This window comes from Alligator sinensis, unplaced genomic scaffold (assembly GCF_000455745.1).
Source record: "Alligator sinensis unplaced genomic scaffold, ASM45574v1 scaffold453_1, whole genome shotgun sequence".
NCBI lineage: Eukaryota > Metazoa > Chordata > Crocodylia > Alligatoridae > Alligator > Alligator sinensis.
In genome coordinates this window covers 1,108,520-1,119,145 of record NW_005842485.1, presented here as the reverse complement: position 1 = coordinate 1,119,145, position 10,626 = coordinate 1,108,520, and the positions used below count along the sequence as shown (strand labels likewise).

Here is a 10,626-nt window from a genome sequence, read left to right as displayed (position 1 = left end):
TTCATCACGGGGGCACAGAAGGGAATTGGTGAGTATTTATTCACCAAGGCGCCCCCGGGGGTTACAAGAAATAATGGCCACAAGCTAGCAGAGAGCAGATTTAGATTGGACATTAGGAAGAACTTCTTCACAGTTAGAGTGGCCACTTTCCTGCTTATGCAGGGGGTCGGACTCGATGATCTACTGAGGTCCCTTCCGACCCTAACGTCTATGAATCATCTATGAATCTATACCCCTGTCTAAAACCCATTGCTCTAGACAACCCAAGGCCCATGGCATTAGGCCAACAGGCTCTCTGCCACAGCAGGAGCAGCAGTTCACCCCAGCCTCTGCCTCCCACCTGGAAAGGGAGCCTGCCCAATGCTGCCTGTTCTAGCTGGGACCTCTGTTGAAACAGGCAACCAGTTACCAACTTGTGGGCACCATGAACACATGCTCAGAAGGAACACGCCAACATCTCAACCATCCAAATCCAGGGAGTTCTTCCGGCTTCTCACCCCTAATTTGGGCCTAATTTAAGCTGAGTACCTACAGCTGTGGTTCCCAACCTTTTTAAACTCAGAAGTCCCCTTGTTAAGACTCCAAGCCCTCCTAGGAAAATGCCAGCTCTTCGCTTTTATCTTTTTATTTTTGAAAACGAAAAAATTCTAGAACAATTCTTCTGGGGCAAAGACCTTAACAAGCCCCAGCAGGGCAGAAGGGCTGGACACTTTAGATTTCCATAGGAAATCTCTGGGTTTCTCTTATGAATCAGGTGCAAGTGTCTGCAGCCTAAACAGTGCTCATGTTGCAGGCATCCTTAAAAGGATCTCATGGCACCCCTGGTTGAACATTGCTGACTCAGAGCCAAAAGCCTCTGTATCCTCATCTTCCAGCCCCATCTCTTCTGAATGGAGTCTTCCAACCCTACTTGTATACCACAAGGGCTCACCCTGCTGTTCCTCTGCACTACTGGGGTCCCTAGCACCCTGTGGCTGCCTCAGAGCACCTACCGGAGGTTGTCATCAGCCCCGCCCACCACCACCATGCTGTTCTCAGCACGGATCTTCTCCCGGAAATCCTCCATGGCCTCAACATTGCACTGCAGCGAGTTCTGGCCAATGACAAAAAGCACAGGTGTCTTCATGTCCAAGAGGGGGTCATCCACGTCCTAAAGGAGAAAGAGGAATTGATAGAAGAGGATGAACGGTCACCGGACCCAGGGGCATGAAGGCTTGGGACCTTGGTGGGGTGAGGAAATATGATTAGCATTGGCAGTGTTAACTCCATGGCTGCCAGTCACCTAATCATCAAATTTTGGGGTTAAAATCCCCATGGGGGATGCCTTTGGGTAGTGGTAAGGTTGATATGCAGGGATTAACATCGCCAGATGCAAGTCATCCAGCCTGTGGGTCCAGACCTGGCCCAATGACTCAAGCAAATTAGAGAGCCCTGTGAGATTCAAAGGCACAACCTCCATGCCCTGCCTTGATATAGGACAGATCTGCTAATGAAGGAGCAGGTAGGGAAGCTCTGTTGCCTCACAGTCTCCACACTGCTGGCTCCAGAGCTGTTGTGGCCCCACCACACTGAATGACAGGAGGTGCCAACATAAACAGAGCTTCTCAGCCCACCAGGAGGGGAAGAATCAAACTTCAGAGCTCTGCCACTTTCTCTGCAAGTTAACAGGAACCAGGCGAGTCCAAGGAGAGCAGCAGTGGTTCACTGGCTACAGAATCCCAGCCCCAGGGCCTTTCCCACTCTGACCGCTGTGTTACCCTTACCCCTCTGGGTCCTTCCACTGTCAGAAGTGGGAATCCAAGGCACACGATGGCAGTGACATACTCTAGCACCGAGACCTGAAGAAAGAAGCAGGACATATGTATAAGTGTGAGCCCAGGTTCCTGTCACACCATAGGGATGGCTTGTCTGGCAGTGACTTCTAGCAAATCCATGGGGAAGAACTCAACTTGCTCAGTTTCCTGAGACCAGGAAGACAGAGGGTCAGAGGAAAAGCCCCATGGATCCTGGGCATACTGACAGCCAGCCAGCACCCTCCAGCACAGACTGGTGGTTGTATAGTCATGAAAACAGAGAAGAAGTGCCACCAAGCTTTTCTCAACAGAATAGGAATAACTTAGCATAAACAGGCACAGAAAAGGCAAGCAGAGACAATTCTTCTAGCACTGAGCCACCTCATCCTGCCCATGTCCTGGCCCTCTCAGCAGCACAGGCCCACGGGACAACCATGGCACCCGTCTCCTCCCTAAAAAAGCTCCATCTTCTCCTTCTCTTTTCTGGGTTCCCCTCACATTTCTCTGCATGGGTTGGTGTGTCAGCCCCAACTGCCTAGGGCTGGGATGAGGAAGGCTGGAGGCATAGAAGATATGCCACAGAAAGCTCGCGGCTCTGAAGTCTCCTCAGGCAAACACTCAGGTAGGCCAAAGGAGGTTCTCAGCTACAAGGACATCTTTAGTCTGGGAGCACATCAATGAAGGAATGTCAAGCCTCCTCACACTACTGCAAGTGGCTTGGGGACCATCTTAGGGTTGCCATGCCACACCCATACCCATGCCAGCCTGAGGCCACATTTTGGAAGGGCACTTAGGAGACTGAGGTATGCTGGGTGACTGTGATGAGGAGATACAGAGCAGTGGTTTCCACCAGGACGCCAGGCGAAAGGGTACTCACATGACAGGCTACCAATGCTCCTGTATTCCACCCAATGAGGATGACCGGCTTGTGGGAGAAGTGACTGTGGATCTGGAGAAGAGAAAAAAGGGCACAGGGTTGCGACAGAAGGGCAGACCATAAGACTGCATGTGCCAGCAGCCCAGGATGCAGGTCTGGCTGGGGCCAACAGTCCTGGGTTCAAAGCCCAGTTGAAGCCACTGCACTTACCTCCACCACCTTGCCTCTCACTGCACCAATCATGTGCTCCAGACACTGCAGCACTCCCACCCCACTGCCATTGTTCAGGAGATGGGTGGCTATTGGGATCACCTGCAAGACAAGCAGGAGGGTGAAGACCAAGAGCACTTGCTCTCCCATAGAGCCGGCAATGGGTGCAGGCAAGGCCAGACACGCACAGCACTGTGGTGCCAGGATTTCCTCCCATTTCACTCCTCAGGGAACAGAGATGGAGGGTCTCCTCCAACCAGCCATTGGCTTTTCCTCTTCAGCTCTGGTGTGGCCCAGGGTGCACAAATGCCAGCTCTCAGTTTCTTCTGGCCTGTTCACACCCCACATGAGAACATCAGCAAGACCAGACTGGGTCAGGCCAATAGTCCATCCAGTCCAACAGCAGCAGAAATGGATGTTATACAGAGAGAGCATCAAACTTGAGATCACTTGAGTGATCTATCCCCTATTCATTACCCTTTGGGGGGGCAGCATCAGGGTCTACAAAATACTAAATGGCAAAGAAATAGTCAACAGGGATTTACTATTTAATATCTCTCACCATACAAGAACTAGGGGTCGCAACATAAAACAAGTAGGTTGTTAAGTTTAAAACTAACACAAAGCAGTTCTTTTTCACCCAGCACAGCATTCAAGGGTGGGACTCATTGCTACCAGATGTGATGGAAGTGGAGAGTTTAGCCTGATTCACAAAGGGACTGAACACATTCTTGGAGGAAAGGGGCATCAGAAGCTATTAAGCTTAGGAGTTAATGATATGGTCTCTGAATTGGAACTTGCTAGACCTCAAATGCTGGAGGCTGTAAAGTGAGAAAGGAACAGGGGAAAATCCCAGGTTACTCTCCCTTTCAGCATCTGCCCTCTCCTGCTGTGTGACACAGGAGCCTGGGTAGGATGGCCCTATGGTCTGACCAAGTAGATGGCAATTCTTGTCATGAATTTCTCCAGTCCTTTGCTGAACCCGGCTCTGCTCTCTGCCTTCACCACTTCCTGTGGCCATGAATTCCACTTGTTAATGACGTGTTGCATAAAAGTATTTTCTCTTGTTCACTTTAAACCTGTCACCTATTAATTTCAGCAGGTGCCCCCTCATTCTAGTGTCCTGGGACTAGATGAACAACAGTTCTTTGTTCACTTGGTCCATGCCCTTCAGGAAGTTGTAGTCCTGTATTACATCCCCCCTAAGCCATCTCCCTTTCCAAGCTGAAGAGTTCCAGCCTTGTTAGTCTTTACTGGTCTGGCAACGGGTCCAGGACTCTGATCATTCGGGCTGCCCTTCTCTGGACCTTTTCTAATTCTACTACCTTATTTTCTACCATATTCTCTTGCCTACAACACGCACCTTTCTCCCCAAAAATATCAGCCCCACAACTGGGGTGTACTTATTAAACAAGGAAGCTGATTTTTTGCCCAACATAGAAGCCTACAATTTTGATCCCTGCTCCACAGAGCAGCAGCTCTGGTATTATTCTTCAGGCGGCCAAGGAAGTCAGTAGCTCATGAATAGGCCCTTGAGTTAACGAGCCAGATAAAAATGAGGACCTGTCTTTGCTCTCTGTAGCCATAACTCTGGGAAGGATTTATTGTCTTCATAAGCCTTTTGAAAAAAACAAGCTATGCATTATATGCAAAACTATAAGGTAAGGGAACTCCCGAACACATGCCCTTCATTCCCCATCATTAGGCATCAAGCTGCTGATGCAGCCTCACAGGTGAGGACCACAGGTCTCTGCTATGGCCCCAAGGTTCCCACTTCATGGTAAGGAGCATCTTGAAGACTGAGTGTGTGTGAAAGGCTCTTTCCTATGCAGAGAAGCAGACTGGTGCACTTCTGGCAGAGGCTGGCAGGGGTGAAGTGAGTAGTGGGTACCCAGCCCAACCTGCCCCAGCAGCCTCCCAAAGAGATACCAACCTTGCCTAGGCAGGAGAGTTGTGACTGCCAGAAGCGGTGCCGCCGGGAGGTGGGGAACATGGAGCTGGAGGGGCCGGAAGAGGCAATCAGGATGAGGGGGGAGCCAGGGAGTTTGCTCTGCAAAATGCACAAGAGATGGATCAGGACAGGCCGGGACCCTCCCTCCTGCATCCCAGCAGCCCCTGCAAAAACAAGCCCTGGCTACGAGTAGCATCAGCCAAGTGGACCAACCCACCCCAAGCCTTTCTTTCCCTTGGCAGCTGGGTATAGCAGGGCACAGGTACACACAGGCTGCATCAACATGAGTGACTGCAGTGCTAAAGAAGCAGCTCATTGTTTAACCTTGTGCTGCCAGGACACAGTCCTCAAGGGGGCCAAGCTCCTCTGTGGGACCCTGCTCAGCTCATTCTGCCAGATGGAGGCAGGCCATGCCTCAGTAGGCCCACCTCAGGGTGACAAGGAAGAGGCAGGGTAGAGGTCTCCTCCCAAGCCACACCTGATTTATAAGAGATGACACTTGCCTGCAGGGGGACAGAGCAAACAGAGCAGGTGTGGCCTAGGACATGGGCAGGGGCAGGGAATGGCGCTTGGAGACAGGCAGCGTTACAGAGACTGGGGACAGAAGCTGGGTCCGGGGCCTACTCACTGGTTTGTTGTGTGACAAGACGCCCACGGCCGGGTCCCAGGGTCTCTTCAACAGAAGGGACAGGGCCTCAGCACCGGCAGCCCCTGTTTTGGTAGTGGAAGACAGGAGCATCCTGTCGATCAGAGTGGGGATCTGAAACCAGAAGGTCAGGCCTCATTAACATGGGGCAGGGAGGGACCCTAGTGCACCCATGGAAAACCCAGCACAAGCACCCCCAGTTGAGGAGGAAAAGCAGGCCAGTGCCATGTAACCCCCGCCCCCGAGGGTCAACCAGGACACTGGACACAGGAGACCAGGCAAGATGGACCTATGGTATGACCCAGTAAATGACAGTTCTTATGTTCTTATCACCCCTTCAGTCCAGGAGACACAGGGGAGACTCAGTACCCTGCCCACAGCTGTCAACCCCTCAGGCCAGGAGACATTAAGCGACTTGCCCATGACCATGTAAGAAGGTTGCTGCTGGGCAGGGAACAGACTGTGGCCACGATGGCACCAGGGCAACCTCCTCTCTCACTTCTTGACCAAGCCACTAGGGGAGAAGGAGCTGACATGGCCCATTTGAAGTACCACAGCAATTAAGGCACGCTGACCCAGGAAGAATCCTGGAGTCCTGGCTACAACTTAACTATTAGCCCACGTGGGAACGCACTGGTGAAAGACCCTGGGCAAAGGGGAGGGATGGCTCTTCCCTGCTTCCCCTGCATACTGGCAGGGCCCAACCCAGACTCGTGACCTGAATCACCTTTCCCTTTAGTGTCTGCAGGGCATCCAGGTAGGCGGCCAACATGGGCAGACTGAGGGTCTCCACCAGCGTGGTGTGAAGCCACTGGATCAGCTTGGTGTCCCAGCTCACGCTGGCCAGGGCTTGGCGCACACGCCGAGCACACTTGTCCACTGCAATCCTCCTCAGCACCGGCTCACTGCATGCCTAGACATGGGGAAAGGGGGAGGAGACATGGGACAGGATGGGACAAGGACAAGCAGGCATGAGGAACTGGGTAGTGCCAGGGCCCTCCTGAATCCAAAGGAGCTGAAGATGACTCCTATGGCCAAGAGCCCTATAGGCAACAGAACTGCTGACACATGAGGGGCAGGAAGCTAAAAGGTCTTACCCCTTCACTGGCCAAGCGGGCCAGCCGGTCGGACTGCAGGGCTTTGTGGATCTTATTGAAGAGTTTGTTCTGTCCTATCGTCCAGCCTGACCTGTGAAGGAAAACCCAGGGGAAGCTCAGAAGAAGGAGGTGGCAGTATCAGCTTGATACTGTGTTGGCTTTGCCTGGCCTGCTCTCAGAAGCAATGCAACAGGTGTAGGACATGGTAAGAAGGGACAGCCCGCTAGCCTCAGCCTGTTATCACCTCATCCTGGGCTCAGGGCCCCACCTCGTTACCAGCCCCTGTAGCTTCAGAGGTACAAGCTGGGCATCCTGAGACCACACCAGCCAGCTCCCACCAACAAGCTCCATCACAGGGGACCCTGAAGGCCCAGATACTCGTGCTACTAACTGGCGAGCTGGATGAAGTCACTACTCTGAGTGGTGACACCAAGTCCATATCCCCCAAGGTGTGTACACACATTGCCCTTCTAATGGGGGCTTATCTGGCAGCTGAATGCGCTGCTGCTTTCTGATCCAATGATGCAATCCTGGGATCAATGTTCAGATGTACTGTGCAATGTCCCTAGATAAACCATTAGCACTTCTTATGCCACAAAACTTTTTCAAGAGTTATCTTGGGACAACAGACATGGATGCCTGAACTACTGTACCATGTTCCAGGATACAGTGATAAAGGGAATCCACTTTGTAGGGAACCACACCTGAGCAGTGGGACAAGGTTCTACTGTTCTATCTGGGATCTTTCCAACCAGCCAACTCCAAAACTTGGGTGGAATAACTGGTTCTATTTTGGTCTTGATTGGTTGGGAACATCATGACTCTGACACTATCATAAGGCAGATATGGGAAACAGGAAAGTCAGGCTGAAAGGGAACCGAGGAGAAGGTCCTATCTAGCCCATCCCCCTGCTCATGGCACAGTCAGCCCTGACTAAACCAGCTCAGCCAAGGGGCTGTTTGACCCGCTCTTGGGCTTTTCCAGGGATGGAGATTCCCCCACCTCTGAGCAGCCCCTTCCAATACCAGGCCACCCTCAAGAGTCAGGAAGTTCTTCCTCATCTCCAACCTCAACTTCTTCTGGTGCAACTTGAGGCCACTGCTCCAAGTCCTGTCCCCTACAGCCACAGAGAAAAAGCCCATCTCCATCCTCTATGTCATCACCCTGATATTAAAGACAAATGACACACTAAAAACTACACCTGCTTACCGAAAGAACATCCTCAGTGAGGTCTGGAGCATAAGTGGTAAAGTACCACTAAAAACTCCTTTCACTGTCAAAGCATAAAGTCACATCCACCAATTCCTTTCAGCAGTGATCGAAATGTGGCGTTACAGATGCCTCATCCCAAATGAAGCAGATGCTACTTAGTAAAAAGGCTGCTCTATTTCTATCCCCAACACAGCTGTCCTTACCAACCCCAGACCCACACATGCTGAATTTTAATGATGTTGGCTGCTGTCCTCACTCCCCAAAGGGACTTTCTCCTGCCTGAAGCCAGTGTGGCATTACCTGTTCATATGATCCTCCCAGTCCTCGGGCGGTGGGGGTGCATCAGCATCTGTGCGGGCAAAGATGACATGGCGCTCGCACTCGTTCATCACGCTGCGGGCCTTCTGGTTGTCATAGAGTGGGATGGGCACAGGCATGACTGTCTCCACATCGATGGGGAGGTCCACCTCGCTGGACAGAGACACAGAATGTCACACAACTGGTCGGGTCCTACAGCAGGGGCCTCCCCAGACAACCTGGGCACGGGCTGACCAAGGCCACTCGAGGCAGAGACCTATACCCACCCACCTCCTAAGTGCAGAGGTCCATGTTCCTCATCCACTAAAGGGCTGAGGCCCTCAACACTCCACAGTTAGCATGTTTAGGATGGAGTTCAGTGAGCAACTGAGACTATTATGGTATGTGGCTAAGGGGACAAGAAACCCAGATCTTCAAAGAAACCCACTGGAGATGCGTCTATCTGGGTGTGGCTGTGCACGCCTGTCTCACCATTCACAGCAGAGGTGATTATGTGCGTGCACAACTCCCAGTGCAACAGGATCCCAATTCTTCAGGGTCCCCCAAGCATGACATGAGTACAAATAACCAAGACCAAGGCTGCAGGGCTGGAAGGTGTTAACAGCTGATTGTGCCTACAAACTGAAGTCTCCCAACCCAACTGCCTGCATTACAACTTTTTGGCTCAGGTTGCAAGAGGCTGTGGGAGTGACTGCACCGTGGCCTAGTTAAGCAGAAAAGGAAGAAACATCTGGCCAGCTGCCCTGGGTGCACCATATCATTTCAGGCACATTACATGCATCCAACACGTGGCCAGAGGTGGGCAGCTCCAGGGAACTGTCCCGGGGCAAGGTAGTCATCTTTGTATAGAGGCTGTTCAACTTAGCCCATGGGTTCTCAACCTCTTTCGACTTCAGCCCCCCTTTGGAAGATGCCAGCTCTGAGTTCTCACTTGTTTCCTGGCAATGGAAAAATCCTAGAGTGATTTTTCTGCTGCTGAGAATTTAGCAATTCCCCCGACTGGGTGGAACTCTTTAGACACTATGGAGTGGAAATCACTGGTTTCTCTTGTGAGTGAAAATGTCTGGTTTCTCTTGTGAATCCTGTGTAGGAGTTTGCATCCTTAACAGTGCTAATATTGTACTTTGCCCTTAAAAGGATCTTGTGTCACCGGATTGAGAATCACCACTCTAGTCTCACTCCCTGGATAATACCGGCCATAGAACGATCCCCAGCCCCACCTGCATGATGCCTATCAACTCCCATTGAGCTAAGAAAGTTCTCCCAACAAGGCAACTGATCTGGTCTGATGACACAGAGGATCCAGCAAACTTCCCCAAGGAAGTAAGCGATATAGTACTTACTGGCCCTTGCTACCAAAAAGCCGTCCTTACTTTCTCATCTGAATTTATTGGGTGATAAATCTGGATACTAAATAGTCTTAAATATATCAAAAACCAAAGTATTATCCTTATATTACTCCAAGTCTAGTGCTGACCCCTGCAGAACCCAACTGAAACACCCTTCATTGACAAAATACTGTCTCTCAGATTTTGTTTTAATCCCCACACACCAATCTCCCATATGCCAGAGAGGTAAAGGTTAGAGAGTAACGAAGAGAACAGAAGCTAAACAATAAAGGCAAATGAGACAGGGAGAATCATGAGTCCTAGAACAAAGGGATCCACACCAAAAAGATCCCTTCCCCTGTGGGAAGCAACTGCCCATTGCATAGGTAACCCAGGAGAAGCCAGTGACAGACACTGACTAGAAAGAGGCAGTAAAATCGAACAGGTTGATTCACCTGTTCCAAGCTCAGCTAACAGAGACCTCGTTCAAACACACATGCCTTGAAGAACCCGGATTTGTAAAGATCTCTTTTACAATGAGATTGAAATCTACTAAGGAGGAGGGAGGCTTGGCTCTTACGCATGTTCCAGTGCTTCTCAACCAGGGGCCTGTGCTTTCCTTTTAAGGGTGCAGGGCACTATTAGCATGGTCAGGTGAGCAAACACCTCCATGTGACCGCCAAGAGAAACCCAAAGACTTCCAGTAGGAATCCAGTGTGTCCAAACCTGCCTGCTCTGCTGTGGCTATTCTAAGTTCTCTGCAATGGAAGAATTGCTCTAGTACTTTTCTGAAGTTGAGAAGCAAGTGAAAGATGATCGAAAGGGAACCTGGAGTCCAACACAGTTGAGAGCCACTGCATTCTATACCGATTCTTAGGGCTTTGCTCTCATGTTTTTCTTTGATCTCTTAAGGGTGCTCTCTCCCAATTACTTAGCTTTAGATGTCAGGTGTAACAAAGAGAAGGGAAAGAATTGCAGAGAGACCTGTAAATTGTCAGGCACCTCTTTTGGGTGTTGAGCACATCACTGGTGCAACAAAAGCCATCACCCTAAGAAATCCTTGTTTCTCACATAATTTTGGACCATAGTGGCTATGTCACCCTCACTGTATCATTAATACAAAAATTGCTTTCCTAATTTTTTGCTCTGTTCAGGCTACAGGGCAAACCCCCCTGCGCCCCCCCACCCCCCCTT

General features: G+C 50.9%; 1 protein-coding gene across 8 annotated transcripts in view; it reads right to left on the bottom strand.

The window, feature by feature from the left end:
- The window catches only part of KANSL3 (KAT8 regulatory NSL complex subunit 3), a 37,459-nt gene that overhangs the window by 20,661 nt on the left and 6,172 nt on the right, over positions 1-10,626 (bottom strand). For 7 of the 8 annotated variants that reach the window (XM_014523424.2, XM_025212790.1, XM_014523426.2 and 4 more), the window contains exons 3-11: positions 8,087-8,257; positions 6,575-6,665; positions 6,205-6,390; positions 5,460-5,591; positions 4,814-4,930; positions 2,881-2,982; positions 2,671-2,742; positions 1,764-1,838; positions 993-1,150 (exon numbers count right to left, since the gene is read on the bottom strand). In XM_014523424.2, the coding sequence (XP_014378910.1) occupies positions 993-1,150; positions 1,764-1,838; positions 2,671-2,742; positions 2,881-2,982; positions 4,814-4,930; positions 5,460-5,591; positions 6,205-6,390; positions 6,575-6,665; positions 8,087-8,257 (1,104 nt within the window). The remainder of the gene's footprint in view (positions 1-992; positions 1,151-1,763; positions 1,839-2,670; positions 2,743-2,880; positions 2,983-4,813; positions 4,931-5,459; positions 5,592-6,204; positions 6,391-6,574; positions 6,666-8,086; positions 8,258-10,626) is intronic. The other variant, XM_025212788.1, reaches the window with a different exon arrangement.